General features: G+C 42.8%; 1 protein-coding gene across 2 annotated transcripts in view; it reads right to left on the bottom strand.

The window, feature by feature from the left end:
* Positions 1-19368, bottom strand: part of UVRAG (UV radiation resistance associated) — a 104202-nt gene that overhangs the window by 33458 nt on the left and 51376 nt on the right. For both annotated transcript variants that reach the window (XM_075112855.1, XM_075112936.1), the window contains exons 12-13: positions 17307-17472; positions 186-264 (exon numbers count right to left, since the gene is read on the bottom strand). In XM_075112855.1, the coding sequence (XP_074968956.1) occupies positions 186-264; positions 17307-17472 (245 nt within the window). The remainder of the gene's footprint in view (positions 1-185; positions 265-17306; positions 17473-19368) is intronic.

Here is a 19368-nt window from a genome sequence, read left to right as displayed (position 1 = left end):
GCCCTTCTCCAAGCACCAGAAGAAAGTCTCAAGCACAAAGCAGCAAGGAAAGCAAAAACAATGATTTGAAGAACGCTTCCCCAGGTCACTGGAGAATAGCGTCACAAGGCAGTCGATACACACTCATGCCATGCTGACACTAAGCAGATTGTAGATACTCATAAAAAATACCTCTGTGTACCAACCTGCGCTATATTTTTGTTGAGAAGATACACTCCGTATTCAAATTGAAGCTTCTCCCCTCCTTTTGGATATAAAGGGAATCTGATGGGAAAGAAAAAAGAAAAAAAATATTTAAGTAAATTTTAAAAAGCCACAGGCTCCCTTTTCTGAGAAGGTAAAGATTTAAAAAGCCTCCCTTACTAACTTCTCCCAGGAACCCCCTCCATGGGATGTCCTTAGGAACCCTCTCCAACTCCAGCCAATCAGCCTTTAAAAAACTGATGTCAAAATTTAGCTAATGAATTACATTTTTCTGAAGTATTTTAGGTTTTTAAAAGAATCTTTACGACTCTCCCAGTGCTGCAGCATTCCTATCGCTAAGTGAAGCGTGTTTGAAGCAGCATGCGGCATAATCCCAGATCCTACCCTATCCCTTTGTATCCAGCCCTTCAGAGCTGGTTAGCTCATTTCCAAATAGAAATTATCTTTTAAGAAAAGTGTTCTATTCTGCTTGTTAGTTTGTGAGCGAAAGAGCGCAAATCTCTTCATACACAGGAGACATTTGCAGGCTCATGTACCAACATACCAGAAAAAGACAGAAAATACAAGTAATTCCTTTCCTTTCGGCAAGCTCCACACACGCGCCGAAGGTTCAAGTCACTTACAGGGTCATAGTCACTACAGCCTTTGCAAGCATTATATTCCTAACATTTATTTCTCCTATTTAATAAATAAAGTGTTCTTCACAATTTTAAATACCTAGTTGTCGCAAATAGGAAAGTAGCACAGCTTCTTTCTGCCTCAACTGCTGCGTGAGACTAGAAAACCAAAGCTTTAGTCCCTGAAGTACTGAATCTGTTTGACAGCCTGCGTTAAAGAGTATATAATATGCGTATGCTCTAGGAATCCCTGCTTAAGCAAAGCAGTTCTCATAAAGAGTCTTAATATTTGTACACTGCATTTCTTCGGATTGTCTTTTGACTCTTTTTCACCCCCAGAGGTTACGAGGCCATCGCGGTCAGTACGGTAATCTCAGCACAACCTAAAAATTTATGTTTATGGGAACGACACCACGAAATGAGCCTTTGGCTTTTCAAGAACCGTCTGTAGCTGCTAATCAAGATGCTGAGTACATTATCTGCGCAAAACCCACATTACATCAGAAACCCAAGTCTCTCTCAAATACAAGATAACAAATACGGGAGATCACTATCTACTAGAAACAACACACATTCTAGAGGGGCGATTACGCAAAGTGTATTTTATCATCAATCAGCCCCACAGTAGAGTACATTTGCAACTTTTAAGGAGAATTATATAGCACCATTAAAGCCACAGGTTAAGAGGTCACGATCACAGCAGATCAAATATTAAGATGTCAGCTTCAAGTTTTATGCTACTTTCAAACTCACTAGGTCACTTCAAGTTGAGGAATATAAAAATCACTGTGAATAGTGTACATCGAGCTCACCTTGCTTAATAGATCTATAAATCCAACTAGTTCCCCATGCAAGAAATAAAACATTTCAAAATGAACGCGTGCTACAACAATTCCACGGCACGTTATCCTACGTGTAAAAAACAAATCAGCAGAAATTCATTTCAATATCTACGGTCACACTATGCAAGTAGAGCAGGATTCAGATTTAAAGGTGAGTTTTTACAATTAACAGTATAAAACTCACTCAAGTCTGCTAATAAAAGCACCATTAGGAAGACAAGCCATGTTTCACTAGAAGATACTATTTCATGAAGTCACTAGTAATGGGAACCATGTATTCTATTATTAGACACAGAGCTCTTCAATACACACAGTATAGAAAAGAGGATAAAAACCGGTTTACAGCGCTCGCTACCATCTCCCACACAGTTTCTTTTAAGTGATAAAGATTACGCTTTTCTGTTTATCACGTTGGCCCTGCTTTTTTTGCCAATATTCACATTTATGTCCTTTAACTTCCACTAATTAATCTTGAAAGACTCCAAACTACATACATCCTCGTGTCAGCTTTCATAACATAATCATTTACATGAATGTCTTGAAAAACGTCAGTGGATGTCTTTGTATATGCACATTTATGACTCAGAGAAAAATATTACCAACTTTTATGTTTCTGTGTGTTATCTCGCTTGCCAGTTAAGCCTGGTCACAAGTAATAAACTTAAGGAAGAGGAACCACGACATTTTATGTAGTGCTGCATTGAGTATAATTGAATGCAACTTTAACTGCTGGCTCCCTACGTGAAATTCTTCATGCCCACTCCTTAGAAAAGCACGACTGTAAGCTAAGTCTCTCACTTTGGCATGCTGCAAACAGTTAAGTCTGCTGTGTAAGGTTTTACTTATACTTGCTCAAAAAATACATTTGAAAACTACTATTTTAATACTTTTATAACCACAAAGCACTCAATAAAATGCAAAACGGCATCCGCCTACCCATTCTACTCCAACATGTCCCTTTCTTGTTTCCATTCTTGCTGATATGTTTGGGGGGAAAAAAAAAAACTCACTAAGCTCCTTTAAAGCAGAACACAGATATTGACTCTAAGATGACAAATTCAAAGGAATAAGTGTGACATGTTTAGCAGAAAGAAGAACAACAAGCTACGGGCTCTGCGAGGTTCAAAGTGTGCACTTGTAAAAATACATTGATATTTATCTTATGACTATGGAATATTACTTTTCAATAGCATGTAGACTTCTTAAAACACAGCCCTAACACACCCAGAGTTTAGAGCAGATATTCCATTCCTGTATATAAAGAGCGCACTGCTCAGCTGGCATAGAGCAATAATAATTTTAATGGCGACTCAAAGAAGATGTGAGAAGCTCATGAGGTTCAACAAGGCCAAGTGCAAGGTCCTGCCCCTGGGCCGGGGCCACCCCTGGTACCCACACAGGCTGGGGGATGGGGGATGGAGGGCAGCCCTGCCGAGAAGGGCTTGGGGGTGCTGGGGGTGAAAAGCTGGACACGAGCCGGCAACGTGCGCTCGCAGCCCAGACCCCCACCCGTGCCCGGGGCTGCATCCCCAGCAGCGCGGGCAGCAGGGCGAGGGAGGGGGTGCTGCCCCCCTGCCCCGCTCTGGGAGACCCCCCTGCAGCGCCGCCTCCAGCTCGGGGCTCCTCAGCACGGGACAGACACGGGGCTGTTGGAGCGGGGCCAGAGGGGGCACAGAAATGCTCCGAGGGCTGGAGCCCGTCTGCTGCGAGGCCGGGCTGGGAGAGCTGGGGTTGTTCAGCCTGGGGAAGAGAAGGCTGCGGGGAGACCTTATTGCGGCCTCCCAGGGCTTAAAGGGGGGCTGTGGGAAGGGTGGGGGCGACCTCTTTAGCAAGGCCTGCTGTGACAGGCCAAGGGGGGATGGTTTGAAACTAAAGGAGGGGAGATTTAGACTGGATCTAAGGAAGAAATGTTTTACGCTGAGGGTGGTGAGACACTGGCCCAGGTTGCCCCAAGAGGTGGTCGATGCCCCATCCCTGGACACATTCCAGGTGAGGCTGGATGGGGCTCTGAGCGACCTGATCGAGTTGGGGATGTCCCTGCTCGTGGCAGGGGTTTGGACTGGATGAGCTCTGAAGGTCCCTTCTGACCCAAACCATTCCATGATTCTAAGATCTTAGTTCAGAGGACATTGACTTGACGCAGAGAAAAAACTCACAACTTTTAGTAACTTACAACAGGTTAACTCCACTTGGAGTTGTTTCTGCACCTCGTGTTTCCACTGTGCTCAAGGCTACTCTTGCTTCATTTAGGGACATCTGACGTGTCAGCAACGATAAGACCCTGTGCTGGGGAAAAGAACAAGGACTAATAGCAATAACGGGAACAAACTGGCAGGCACGTGGAAAGGCAGCTTTAGGATCTGCGACAATTGTGCCAAAGATGCTGAAATGAATCAAGTCCCACTCTGAATTCAGGGGGTGGAGAACACAGCACGAGAGCGATCCAAACTGCTCACAAGACTGATTCTAAACAGATGGTCAATATGTGCCTTTAAGATCTAAGATAACAAAGAGTATTCTCGATTTTAAAAGCTTACGTTTGTTTTGGAAGCTTTATGTTTTGCTTATTTAATCCTGAAGGACTGTCACAAATGCAAAGTTATTATTAAGTTCTTTGAGTCACGTGTTCTGGTTTATAGGCCTCCCTGGGACACAAGTCAGACGACCAGCATTACCCAGCCGTACCACATGCAGGAATGGAGGCAAATCCACAATCAACTGCAAAACATACCCACGCGTTACATTTTTGGACACATAGCTTCTCTCCCACTTCACGGCATGCTGCTTTGGACAGAAGTTGTATTTTTCTACTTGTGATACCACAGTGACAGAACAGTTTTTCCCATAGTGGACTAAAACAATATCACGCTTTGAGCCACAAGGCACACGCACAAGGCTTCTACTAACATCAATATGTTCAAGACCCAAGTTTTCCCAGTCTCAGAGTAAGAGGTTTTGATTGCCACTTCTCATAGCAGACAGTATATAAAAGAAAAGCGGTTACAAGGCATTTTCAATCATCTCTGAATAATTAGAAGTGGCAACTCATCTGCCTCCACCTTACCACTCTCTCCTCTCTCCTGCTTGAAGAGTTCCCAAGAACAAGCATCTCCTCTCAATCTGCAATCTGAATTCCAACAAGTTAACATCAACTATTTTATTACAACCCATCCCCTATTAAATTACTGCCACACTTCCTAAGCAGACATCAGCTGCTGGATAAAGAACTCTTCAGCTTAAACCTGGCCCAAGAAAATCCGTCACAGAAGACGGAAGGAAGCACATTATTAGCAGCTAGTGAAGAAACATTCTTCTTCCCTCTAAAGCACCTAATAATCAAATCAGATACTACTCTTAGCACTGAAGTCTCGTGTTTAACACAACTCAATGCCACTAACCACCAAGCAGTTATAAGAACTGTTGGGTTTTTGAAGTACACAGGGCAATCTAGTTTCAGTTTATTTACACATAAGGAGGTTTTGCCGACAGGCAACAAGTAAGCAAACAAGTATGAGCAGGTCGAGGCTTAGATCAGTACTGCTGATCTACACAACCAAATGGATTTATTTGTATGAAACTCAAGCAAGACCGACAAACCAAAGTGTGCGCTCAAGTATCAGAATACAGATTAGTGCAAGCCTAAGGGGAAGAATCTCTAATTTCCTTGTAAACTGCCCAGGCAAACAGGGGTGGAAAAGGAAGAACTCCCAGCTAAAAGGAGTGGCTAAGCAAAGTGTCAACATCAGCGTTACTTTACACCGTAGACTCTACATGAAAGTTTCAAGAGTATTCGGCCTCATTAAACCCTCCCAAAAGACTCGTGAACAGGAGAAAGCAAGGCGCAAGGTTACCAGCTTTGTTCACAGAAACTCTGATGAGGAAAAGTAATCCCAAGACAGCCTTTTAAATAAAAAAAACAACTGAAAAGGCTGAAAGTCTACCTTTTCTCCAAGCTAAAACTACAGAACCAGCACCCTACCATCGACAACAGAATTAAATTTTTAGTTCTTCAAGAACCTTGCAACATTTCACAAATGTTAAGTTTTAAAATAGTCATTTTGAACATTTGCATAAGAAATATCACTCCAATGGGTATCAAGCTTACAGGTACCCAACCGCACCATCAACAGGACTCTTAGGAACATCACAGAGTCCCAGACTGGTGAGGTTGGAAGGGCCCTCTGGAGATCATCCCGTCCCACCCCTGCTGGAGCAGGCACACCCAGAGCAGGGGCACAGGGCCGCGTCCAGGCGGGGGGTGAATGTCTCCAGGGAAGGGACCCCACAGCCTCTCTGGGCAGCCTGTGCCCCTGCTCTGGCACCCGCACAGCAAAGGGGTTTCTCCTCACGTTCAGGTGGAACTTCCCGTGTTCCAGCTTGTGCCCGTGGCCCCTTGGCCTGGCGTTGGGCACCGCTGAAAAGAGCCCGGCCCCATCCTCCTGACACCCACCCTTCAGATATTTATAGGCATTGATGAGACCCCCCTCAGCCTTCTCTTCTCCAGGCTGAACAAGCCCAGGTCTCTCAGCCTTTCCTCACCAGGGAGATGCTCCAGCCCCTGATCCCCTTGGCAGCTCTGCACTGGCCTTGCTCCAGCAGTTCCCTGCCCTTCTTGAACTGGGGGGCCCAGAACTGGCCGCAGCCCTGCAGGTGTGGCCTCGCTGGGGCAGAGCAGAGCGGGAGGAGAACCTCCCTCGCCCTGCTGGCCACACGCTTTTTCATGCAGCCCAGAATATTGTTGGTTAGAATTATTGTTGGTTGAAAGACGTTACATTGGAGCCACTCTTTCACCTGATCTTTTTCTACCATGTTACCTAGTCAAGCAGCACGTATCTTAGGCATAAGAAGTATGCAGCTTTACCTCTATCTGAAATGAAAAGCACAATCTTCCTGAAGTAAATCACATTTTTAAGGTAACAAAGAATGTAGACACAGTACTAAATTGTCAACCCTGGTTTAAAAGTCTTTCTGTAACAAAAAAAACCTCAATAGATGCATTTCCAGTCAACATGGAAAACTAATGGTGGCTGTTTGCCATCATTTCCTCTCCAGCTGAATCATTAAAATGCAAACAGCTAAACAGAAATATCAATGTTAACCCAAGGCATATTTCAATTTTCAGACATATTCAAGAATCCATCTTGAACTGAAACCAGTTGTGGTCTGGGGGCAGCAGAGGATGAGCAGCCAGGAGTTTCTATGACTGCCTTTGCCAGCTGCAGTCATCCAGGGGTCTGAAGACATTTCTACAGGCTCTACATCTCTGCAGCAATCCAACCCAAAAGCTGCAGCATGCCACACGAGACCACCAGCCATCGCTCCGCATCACTGAAACTACCTGTCCTTCCAGACGCGAGCAGATCATCTTATACTCATAAAGCTACAGGCACAAAGAAGTCTAATGTATCGCCTCTAAGGCGAGTTCAAACCACCCCGTCTCTCAGCTAACACTTCCCTCTAAATAAGGTTCATCCCTCCTTGGGGTATGAAGACTGTCTAAATTACTTTCCAGTGTTGATTTCTGCCTTATTTTCTCTGAGTCAAGGCATGACGAAGGAGACCGTGCTTTAAGTGCTGCTGAAAGCCAGTCTGAGGAATTTCAGGGGAAGATGGTAAAGCCTCTTGCAAGGATTCTTCTTTTTCACGTTTTCAGTTTACAGTGAGATGCCTACAGTTCAGATCAATCAGGTTTGCTGATTTATTTCCTTATTTAAAACCATCAGTTATTTCTTAATAAAAGAAAGGGTTTAATCCATCTCTTACTGACTAAACCACTGCTTTTGATATGACAGCATGGGCACTAAGTTTGCTACTACCATGTCTCCGACCAAAACTGCTCACTAGTAGTCATGTATTTAAAAATCAGAAAACTGACTGCAGAAAAAAAGGTCTTCAGGACTGCTTGTGTTGCCCACAGCTCTCAATTCCAGAAAACTAGACATCTGTTTCAGAGCTAAAAATTTGGAATTAGCCTAATTTCTGTGTTTTAAGCATTAGGGCTACCCTTCTTACGACTCAAAGTGTCTTAATTATTCTACGTGAACCACTAAGAACTTCTCTTCACTGTCCCACCTTTTTCAGCTGACCTTAGCAAAGTACTTATCAGCCATCAAGACCTCGTTTAATTTTATATCCTCAGCTAATCTTTAGCTGTTTTACATCGTAACTTCAGTGTTTGATGAACATGCAGTAAATCACCACAAGACTCTTCGTTCAGTCAGATGGTAACCGTTAGGAAAAGCTGAAAGAATCTTTATTCCATACATTTTATTTCAGACCTCAAGTATCTCTTAAGAATTAAAGTCCAAATACATTTACTGTTGTGTTCTGTGATTTATGAACTCCTCCGTATCCAGGAAAATCACATGTGTACCAATATATTGGTGGCCAATTTTTATTGTCTATAACTGCCTGTCTTTAATACAAACTATTTTTAAAGCTTAAGGAATTGCTTCATTTTTAACTGCTTTCACCTGCTTCTACTTTGGTATAACACCATATGTTTTAGATCTTTTATTCTCTTTTCAGACTTCTGCCATATCCCAAATTACATTAAAGTCTCAAAGTTTAATCTCTACTTCAGAAAGCTCTTTAGGGAAGAAGTCAGTAAAATAACGATTTTTACACATCACATCTAACCATTTTTCACAGGCCGAAGCGTAACGCAATTTAAACGGCATATTACATCCCATTTGGCAAACGCAGGTAAAAATTCCAAATCTAGTTCGGAATTGCGTTATATATCCTTAATTTTCAAAGCAATGCAAAGTTCAAGGACAACTAATATCTGTAGCTTTGCAAACTAAATTAACAGCAAGGACATTTATCTTTTAAGACCATTCAATTATCCAGTAGTTAACTGAAGCTCAGAAACTTAGTCCACCAACTAAATGGAGCTGATACCACCGTATTTTCACGTCACCGTATCCGCAGTACCTTCGATACTTCCTGCCCAACCGCATCCACCGACTTGTTCTCTGACAAAACTTGACATGGCTTTTTCCTTCACGTCTTATTTTCAAGGGCAGCAAGCAGAGTGGCTGCGGGGAGATGACTGTCGAGCAGACTTGGCAGAAGGCAGCCGAAACCCAATTATTCACTATTATACAGATAAAAAAACACCTGATGTAATTTCTGTGACTGTAACAGTCACTGGTGTGAGAGCAGAGAGTCATCCATCAGATCTGGGGAACAACTGTGCCTCACACAGCTCTATCAAAAAATAGGGCAGTGTAGAAAATTATGAATTTCAGGCTTAAGCCCATGGATAAGACACCCTATACAAGGATAGAACTAAGTACCCCAACCCAGATAAGATAATGACCTGAAAAAGTCACAAGTTCTTGCTTGATGCGACTGAAGTATGAGGAGTGTACAAGAACAAGGTTTAAATATTTACTGAAGTTTGAGTTATTTCAGCCTCACCCCCTTTTGGGGGGCGGCGGGGGGGGCAGGCGGGGGTCTAGTGCTTTCCCTCCAGCCCAACCACATCCTGTTTGCTCACTCTAAAGGAATGTTGTATCCAGAGGAGAAAGCTTGCGTTATTTAAAAGTGCTGGGAATTTCTCAACCAGAATAAAGCAAATCTTGAAAGCCTTTTAACTGAGAAGGACTACCATTGTCCACCCAGCTCCCTTGAAGTCACTATTCCCCAGGACACTTTGGATCAAGTGTTAGGAAAAGCAGGCTGTTAAAAAGCCACAGGCACCAAAACACCCAGCGCTTCCAACCTCCTGGTGCTCCATCAGAAGACCAAAGCACAAGAAGCTTTGGCTGCCCAGCTTCAAAACCTGTTTCCTTCTCAGATAAGCCACACCACAGTTGTATCAGCTTCAGAGCAGAGACTGGCAGGGATTTTATGCAGCAGACCCAAGCAGCTGAGTGCTTGTTGGAAGCAACACAGCTAAAATGCAACGGTATGAAACTGCCTTCACCACCGGACTTCTCAATTACAGGGATGCAACACAGAGCACGTGGGATCCTTTTTAGATCAAGTTACCATCTGACAGTGGAGGCCACAAACTGACCTCGGGGTGACTACTAGCCCACCAGGAACGGCTAACTAGTCTGCCAACAATCAGCACGACTGGAAGTTTTAAATGAAAAAGTAAGATCCCCACCTGGTGAGCAAAGCTGAAATCAAATTAAAAGGCAGAAAAAAGGATTAGAAGTGTGCGCTTTGCTTTGTTAAAGATGAGATTAAGACATGAATAGAATCACAATTCACAAGTGAATTCAGATTTGGTTGTGAGATGGTTTTTAGTTTCTACATGAGAGAAAAAGCTATACTTGTAAGACAAACTTGATGACAAAAATACAGACTGCCAAGAGAAAAAAGCATATCCTCATTCAAGCTTTACACAATACAAAGATAATTAGTTCACTGGGAAAGGAAAACATATTGGCAGTTTAACTTTATTAAACGTATTTTCAAAAATGCCTATCGGAATAGCTCAACAAGAAGCTAATCGAAAGCAGAAGCACTGCCATCTCTCTATTAATAAGTGTAACTGCTGTGACCTTGCTCTTGAAGAACGTACTATAGCTTCAAAATGTACAGGCTGCACATACCGAACACAGGAAAAGAAAGCAAGAGACTCAGATTATGAAAGTCAGGCAGTTCTTGACAAGACAGTCACCAATTTATACAAGAGGGTATCATTCTACGAGTTCAGCAAATAACGCTTTCGAACACCTCAAAACCACAGCCAGCAATCCACGAAACAAGCAACACCAACGGCTTTTCGTCGACTGTGCATTTCTGTGACATATTTCAGCTTGAATTCAAGGCTCGCTACTTGCGCGCTGTGATAGATATCGCAACGCACAGACTATCTGCGAGGACAGCGCAGACAACCGCTATCAGAACTTTAAATCTCCCTGCCACCGAAGGACCGTTTTTAACTAGAGGACACTTTATACGGGTCAAGTCCCTGCTTATTGAAAAATGAAGTAATGTTTTGAAAAATAATCTCGGCAGGAGTATAGTGTTCCAGTGGGAGTAAATTAAGACTCGTATGTCTTCACAGAAACATTTCTCAGCTGTAGATGTCTGGGGTCAGCGGTCTCATCTACTGCAGTAAACAAAATCTGCTTTCTCAGACTGGCCAGGAGCATGTAAAAGCTCCCAGTTCCCAGAAATAATATTAACGGTATCTAAACTCATTAAAGAACACCTGATCTAATTCTTATCTATGCACAGTAACGTTTGCTGACCCAGTGAAGGCAAAAGCATTATTTTGGTGACCAAGAATAAAATAACCCTGGATTCTAGCTAAATATCCTCAAGAATGTGGAACGTAAAAATACAGTTCAAGATAAGTTCATGGCAAAAAGCATTCTTTGAGCAATATAGCTGAACACTTAACACACACTCAATCTACCACAAAGAATCAACTTTGCTTTGACAGCTATTAGATTTCTCAAGAAACCATCGCCCTCCATCTACGTTTGCCAAGATTTCTTCCCAAATCTGCTGCCGTTTTATTATCTCAGCTGAAGTACCAAATATGATTAAAGACTTTGATTGAGTTGGAAGACGTTATTGTGAGTGAAATGTTATTCTTCAATTGCTTGTGCCATGATGTTTCAGGCGGCTTTGTTGCCAGTAGCTTATCTGTTACTAGGCACAACAATAGCCACCTTCAGCTCTCGTAAGCCTACTACAGCTGAAACTCTCATTTTCCCCTTCTTTGAAAGAAGAGCAAGGCCACAGTAGTGAGGACCACTTTTAGATGAAGCTCATTCAACAAGTGGTTTCCAAATGCTCCAAAATTACCCACAAGCCTGCTCAGCAACACTCATCTCCACTTATTTGTAAATGGGGCTCATCACGCTTAAAAGAACTGAAAGACAGCACGTGAGAAAGGTAATTTGGAAGCAGTCTTGCAGCAGAACTGGCTTTGACACAACCTTTGCTTTACTCACAGGCCTGAGAAGTGAAACTTTTGACCTCAGAACTTACGCTGTCAGTAGCTCAGGCGGCACGACTTAACGCTGTGTGAACCACACACCACGTAATGGAAGTTCTCTTTATCAGCGCAAATGAGGATGTCTAAAAATACCACACCAACATACCAAATTAACTGCTTGAACATGTGCAGATTAAAAGTACATCTGGCCCGCCTTACTCCTAACTGTTCCAATTCCCTGAAATTTGGCTCCCGAAACTAATTAAAAGCATCTCAAACTGGGGTAAACCAACATGCTGGTTTGAATTCACGACTCACTCACCAAGCCATGCAGATACATCACCACACACAGTGCTGCAGCCCTTCGGCCCTGCGCCTGCACGTCAATTTTGGCTCTGCGGGAGCTGTATTAGGATAAACTCACTCAAGGCTTTACACCCTTAAGGAATCCAGGAGCATTCTGAAGATCCCACAAGGGCAGCTGCGTTTCATGCTTGGTATGCACTTCAGTTGCTACAAGACCGCCTCATCCCACTGAAAGACAACCCAGCTATTTATTATTCCTACCTTTACACTTCCCCACACGGGCTATGGCAATGAAATGAAACCAGCCTTTATGTTTTCAGCACCCAGAGAACTGCAGCTTGTTTCGAGCGCTGCAGCGCCTCTGTGGATCTAAGAGCTCAGATACACTCAGGCTTTGTTTCCACATCAAGTCTCATGCCAGCAGATCTTCACAACCCTGGCTCAAAACAGCTACTTCTAGAACCCCTACCTAAATTAAGCATCAAGACAAAAACTGGCTAGAAATTACAGTCTTCTGGCAGGCTTGAAGTTCTCAATAACGATGAAGTGGAGCTCCAGAAAAAGACAATTTTGCAGTGGAACTCGACATCACAGATACAGCTTCCAGGAAAGTACTTCAGGATCAGACACATCACTTCTAGCTGCAAACACAGCATACAATTTTGATCCTGTTTTCTGTGAAGACACGGGAGGGAAATAGACATTTCCTATGTTTGGTGACAGCAGAATGTGTTCAAACAGGACAAGAAGCAGCATAATTTAGAAAGCCATGGCAGCACGCTTGGTTTCATTCCTCCTTATGCTGTCTCACACAACCGTTTGGTTCCCGAGGTACATAAAAGTCATGAAACATAACTTCAAAGATGTCGGATGTCTTTGAATGCAGATGTCCATGACTGCATCGCTTGCCTGTGTATCCTTTGGCCTGTTGGTGCCCGTTTGTCAAGCAGAGTAGAGGAAAAGACCTTAAATCTTCCTATAAACTATAAAATGCCAAGGCAACCTTTACAGAGTTTACTGTTACCTCAGATCAATTAATGCCAAATATCCTGCAAAAATACACCAGACTAAATCAGGTTTCCTCCATCACTCTCTACGGCCTGTTTGGTTTTGTTTGGGTTTTTTTTTCCAATTTCATTTTTAAAATCATACATTTTTGACCTCTAAACATTAAAAGGCAACAAGTTCATCATTTAAACATACAACACAAAAAAATTTGCACTTCTTCAAGAAGAGAGAATTCCAAAATGCCTGTGTGTGCTCCAGTAGCTATGCTTGAAAACTACAACGTTCTTTTTGCCCTTTAAATACAGAACCTTTTTAGATCATGTATTCTACCCCTTCATTTTTTCCCCGAACCTGAAATATGACTCTGAGGTGGTTACTTCTTACTACTGCTAGCTTTCTAATCCTCCCTTAATATGTTTTGCTGGGAAGAAGGCATAGCATGCGCCAGAATAGGCTGCACGTACTACCTGATTTCTGTTTACTATTACAACAGAGAAACAAGGTTAGCAAAACTGTTTCTTGAAAGCATTCTCATTTCCAAGCTAGCTAGCAGGGAAGTAAAAGGTCTTGAAGATCTTACACAGGAGGAATGAGAACGCAAAAACGCAACAGAAATAATTTCTCTGAACGTGCATTTCACTTGTCCAGACACACGCAGGGTAACAGAAAGGTGATTAAACTCCAAAGGGAGTTATTTTTCTTAGGGAGGTACACGTATTTCCAAGCTGTCTAATGCTATTTGATTAAACGAGGATTCTATTCTCAAGCATTCAACTAGCAGGTGTAGAAGGCTCATGTGACGCTTCAGTTATAAAAAGTAGCAACTGAGCAAAGCTTTGAGTCAACAGAAGTGCCAAAAGACTCCCAAACAGATGGCATAAGCAGGCTTTACCGGACTCCCTTTAAAACTACCAAGGAGACTGATATGGTTTCAAAAGATTCGGCAGCTTCCACGCAGAAAAATCCAGGCATTTACTCTGCGAGATGTTTGGCCTGTGTCGGCACTCAAAGAGAACTGAAGACTATCTAAAGGAATAGGATGACAGCAGCAGCACCACCAAGGCGGGCAATTTCACATAGTACGTCTCACTCCAGACATCACAATCCATATTTTGCTCTAAACTGGAAGCTATCCTTTATTTAAAAACCCAGGAGCAGACTAACAGAAGCATTAAACGCCGCGCTTGACAGACAGCATCAGAACGTATCATAAATACTTTAATCTCAGCATTCTTAACTATGTTTATGAGAACACGATGAAGTGCTAGGTTTCAGTTCCACAAGAACAGTGCCAAAGAATTTAGGTTCTTTATTCAGCAAGAGCGTTCGCTTGTCACGGGAGAGAGGAACATGCTGCTGTCCTATGGAGCGTAAATTTGGGAATTCTATATCCATCATTTGCTTTGAAATCTTTCAGACCCCAGAACTTTTGAGGAACGCTACTCTTCCTTCCTACGTATTTGTTGCACTCTAGAGATGTTGAAATGGACCACTGAAGAAGTGCCTTAATGAGATATTTAGTGACAATTACATTCTTGCCTTAGCTTTGCGGTTCAGAAGGTCATAAAAGTAGATTTATGAGAGTAAACTTAGAGCCTTTTAGTAGTACACTTTTGTACACTCAAGCTCCAATGAAACAGGAAATGCAGTGGACAAAAATGAATACTTCTACAAGAACCTTGAGATTTAAATGATCTGGATAATCCAAGTAAACAAACCCGAAGCTGATAAAAGTATTTCCCAAATGTAACTTTTATTCTGAAAGCTCTCAAAATATTTAACTAGTTTAATATAAAGGGCTTTAAAAAGCTGGTAAAGAAACTCGAAAGTGAAGTAACACATTTATACAACATAGCATTAAAAACAAACTCGTGTACTTATGAAATTGCTCTTGAATGAAAACATCAGCTATTCCCCAAAGCACAATTTTTAGAAGCTCTTCATGTGGATCTCCGGGCAACCCTGCAGCCCACAAAAAAAGTATGAAGCCAAGTAAAATGTTTAACCTAGTCAATAATCATGATGCTATGTTATTATAGCAAAGACTGAGCATAGGGAGAACCACACTGTAGTTACTCAGCAGTTCATGTTGGAGTTTGAAAAGCTGCTAAAGGACAGGTGACTGCAATAAAGAACTTTAATAACGCATGTTAACTGCTATGTTCAATTCAGTTAGGAGCAGGTGAGAAACATGAGCTATCAGTTTAGAAAGAAAACTGCAACTTGAAACATTTGAGGTTTTCTATAGGAACCAAAGCCCTTTGAGAGTTGGTGGGATTGACTCTCCAATAGCTGGGAAGAGAACGTCTCAGGCAGGAGCTAATCCTGAAAAAATCTTGCAGAACAGGTAAATGGCCCAACAGGGATTCATATACTTAGCTGAACTTTCTCCTTTTCAGAAATCTATTGTGAAATAAAGTATTAAGTCATGAGGGTTTGGAACGCTATAGCCTGAAGGCCTAAACCCTCCAATCTGTCTCAGACAACAGGAAATTGGTTTAATCTTTATACACCCACACACAGGCAGCCCTGCTCAGAAATTTGTTTTCCAGATATAAATGCTCTAGTTTGCTCCCCTTCTGAAGGAGATGTCCAGGAAGGCGAATAATCATATGCTTAGAGAACTAAACTGACGCAAAACCAGATTAATTGTCTACTGAGTTAGCCAGGAAGTGTTTGGACAAGTTATTAGAATGGTATCAAAGTTAATTTGCAAGACAATTATATAGTCCTATTTTATTGTGTCAAAACAGGAAGACCTCAGCGAGTTTAAGTCTTAAGGCAAGTTACCTCTGCTGTCCTGCCAAAAGTCACTGAGCTTCAAAGAGAAATCAGACACTTCCAAGCATCCCAGTACTGCCAACTGCACAATGAGACCCGTCCGTCTTGATTCAGACTATCAGGAATTAGTGTTAAAATATTATAATATTTTGATTGCATGTTTCCAAAAAGAAGAGGGGTTTTCTTTACAGGCTTCCTGTCAACAGAGATAGTACTTTCCACAAATTCATTTCACAGATTCATAGAAAGGTGGGGGTTGGAAGGACCCTCTGGAGCTCACCCCGTCCCACCCCCTGCTGGAGCAGGCACACCCAGAGCAGGGGCACAGGGCCGCGTCCAGGCGGGGGGTGAATGTCTCCAGGGAAGGGACCCCACAGCCTCTCTGGGCAGCCTGTGCCCCTGCTCTGGCACCCGCACAGCAAAGGGGTTTGTCCTCATGTTCAGGGGGAACTTCCCGTGTTCCAGCTTGTGCCCGTGGCCCCTTGGCCTGGCATTGGGCACCACTGAAAAGAGCCCGGCCCCATCCCCCTGACACCCGCCCTTCAGATATTTATAGGCATTGATGAGACCCCCCTCAGCCTTCTCTTCTCCAGGCTGAACAAGCCCAGGTCTCTCAGCCTTTCCTCACCAGGGAGGTGCTCCAGCCCCTGATCCCCTTGGCAGCTCTGCACTGGCCTTGCTCCAGCAGTTCCCTGCCCTTCTTGAACCAGGGGGCCCAGAACTGGACACAGCACTCATTCCCCCTCAGCAATTCTATTTGCTCCCTTGTCAAACCCCGCACATGGAAAGCCAAAGCGACTGATGCCGCAAGCCTGACTGCGGCCATCCCTGCGCGCACAGGATCAGAGCGGAGCAGCTGGCCTCCCACAGCCGGTCAGTGTTGCACTCCTCTGAGTTCCATGGTTGCAGGCTACAAAGTGAAGCTTAACCAATAATTGCCACTATTTTCGTATTAGAGCACACAGGTGCAAAGACAGTGGGAGAATAGGCAAAGTGCCAAAATACAGGAGGAGGCGTTCAGAGGGTGAATTTAAGGACAGCAAGGTAGCTTCCTCGTAGCATAACAACAACAATAGTGCAGCTACACGTGGAAAGACAACGATTACAGAACAAATGAAAATCTCTTTGTTGACTATTAAGTTGATTTACAGTAGATAACAGTTTACAGTGCTCTTTTTCAATTGACTAAAATCCTCTGCGTTAGAGAAAGCTATTTATTTTCTTGTGTTTATCAACCACTGGTCCAGTACTGGCAGTAACTCCTCAGTGAAACTACACTCGCTACATCTGCAGTTTATTCCCATAGCCAGTAGCAAAACACGAAATGCAAGTTTTCCAACCAGCAGCCAAAACTTACCCGTAAGACACACTATTGAAGTTTTTCTAGCACTCCTAGAAGCCCAATCAATAGCACACGCGTGCCAACAGACCTTGGATGACAAAGCTGAACTACACTCTTAGATCACAGAATTCCAACATGAGAAACTCAACTGTCCCACGGCCACCGAAAACAGTTACAAATAACTTCAAACTCCGTCTCACTCCAGACTATCCAAAACTGCTCAAGGTTTCTTTTTGTTGTTGCTGTCGATCTCTTGTTTAGAGGAAAGAAAATTAATGTATTTACAACATACTTACTCTCGCTCTTTCTCCGTCAGTTTGTCATTGATGTTATCCTTGATTGTAGACCGGGAGCCCTTGTGAATTATGGGATACCTGAGTGGCACTTGTAAGAAGTAGGATATCATTGACACCAAGTGAGCGGTGTAGCCCAGGGCAACAGCAATGCTTCCATCATCTTTTGCTGTCAATAACAAGAAGATTCAGTTATTTCATCGGTCGCATCTCACTGCGGGCTCAGCACAAGTTCATCCTTATTGCTTAGGGAATGGTGTAATTAACAAAGCTATCAGAAGTTGTAACTCAAGAATAGATGCAAGTCTAAAACAAATTTAGATTGATTTACAATTGTTTGCGGTTCGCTATTTGCCTCTTTCGTTAAAGGGCAATGTAAAACGGGTGGTGGCTCGTTCGCCTTCCAACTTTAGACTTTCAAATCTAAAAGTAACCCTTCTCAACCTTTGGCTGGGCGGGGAAGTGTAAAGAAGACATGGGAAAAGTGAAACAAAACTCCCAAGACAATATTCAATTCTTAAACTTTCTGCATTTCTCTAGATGTAGCTGACATGTACGACCGGGGTCAGGGAAAAGCTGCATTCCTCCATAACTTTATCCATTAATGAGATCAGTTGGAAAGACACCGACCCCAGGGTACGAACTCTGTTCTCTGCCAGTTACAGGAAGAACTTGGATTAACCCATTGTTTTAAAGCATTGTTTTCAATTTGATGTTTAAGGTTTCAACCTTAGAGCTTCACCTGCGGGGAATACACACAGGTCTTGCGATTCAAATTACATCCTTTAGCCACGTAATGGCGTTTCCTTTCTTTTTTCTCTATTTTTCTTCTTTGGAAGTGAACATACCAATACAAACAACGTGACGGCCATCCCTTCTGAGGCACAGGGGAGTCCTGTGAAATCAACTCAGATGACCTCCTAAGCTTATAATGATGTTCAATGACAAATATGAAATCACACTGAGCTCTGTTAGAGCACAACACAATATACGGATTCAAAAGTTACGCCCCTCTCACAAAGGATTTTGTAAAAAGTGTTTGAGGTTTGCAGCAAAACTTGATTTTTAGGGAATAAACCTTTTTGATCCTTCAGATGCCTGATTTTTATTTTTTTAAAAAAATATTATGTACTAAGAGTCTGAAATAAGACATGCCAGACAGCTGGTTTTCAAATTCAACTGTGCATTTCACCAAGTGAATGCTTCGTACTTTTCCCTCATAATATAATTATTTCTATGGACCTTGATAATGAATTAGTACGTCTTTTGTAAGGTATTACTGCCAATCAACTGAAAACGGGCCAGAAGATGCACGCCACCGATGTCTCAAGAATTACCAAACTGAGTTCATTACCACATTTAGCATGATCAGGAAAAAGCAAGACTGCTTGTCGTCATACTGACAAATTAACTTGCTTTAAAGTTGACACCTCCATTGTTGTAGCACCCAATATACATGTTGTTAGCACAAGTTAATACCTATGGGACAGCTTTAAAGAGTCAGACAATTGTTTGAGGTTTTTGCCTGAGAAACTACAGGCCTTCAGGAGCGAGCAAGGACTGGGAGCAAGAAATTCTCAAAGGGATTTTAACGAAGTTCCAATCCATGTCAAACATTTGTAGACAAATCCATGCCGTTACCTGTACAACTGTGATACAGACAGGCCTATTATCTATTTGCTTCTGCAACAAGATGACAGTAGACAGTTAAAGTAGAAGCTGACTTGTAAAATACTCCATACTGTCAGGCAGCTTTAAAGTCTTACTTATGCAAGGTATCTATTGGGTAAAGTTCACCAGCAACTACAGCAAATTAAACAGGGATTCATGCACATGGCCCCGTCACGATTCACGGGCTGGAAGTAGCCACGATGGACTTTTGGGTCAGACAAATATTTTCCAGAATCACTAAGTTTGGAAGGCACCTCTGGAAATTGCATAGTCCTGGACCCTGGCTCAGAGCAGGCTCAGCTACAGCCTGTTGCCCAGGACTGTGTCCAGTTGGGTTTTGAGCTTCCCCAAGGATGGAGACACCACAGCCTCTCTGGGTAACCTGTTCCACCGT

This window comes from Phalacrocorax aristotelis, chromosome 1 (genome assembly GCF_949628215.1).
Source record: "Phalacrocorax aristotelis chromosome 1, bGulAri2.1, whole genome shotgun sequence".
In the NCBI taxonomy this organism is placed as follows: domain Eukaryota; kingdom Metazoa; phylum Chordata; class Aves; order Suliformes; family Phalacrocoracidae; genus Phalacrocorax; species Phalacrocorax aristotelis.
This window is presented reverse-complemented; position numbering and strand designations above follow the sequence as displayed.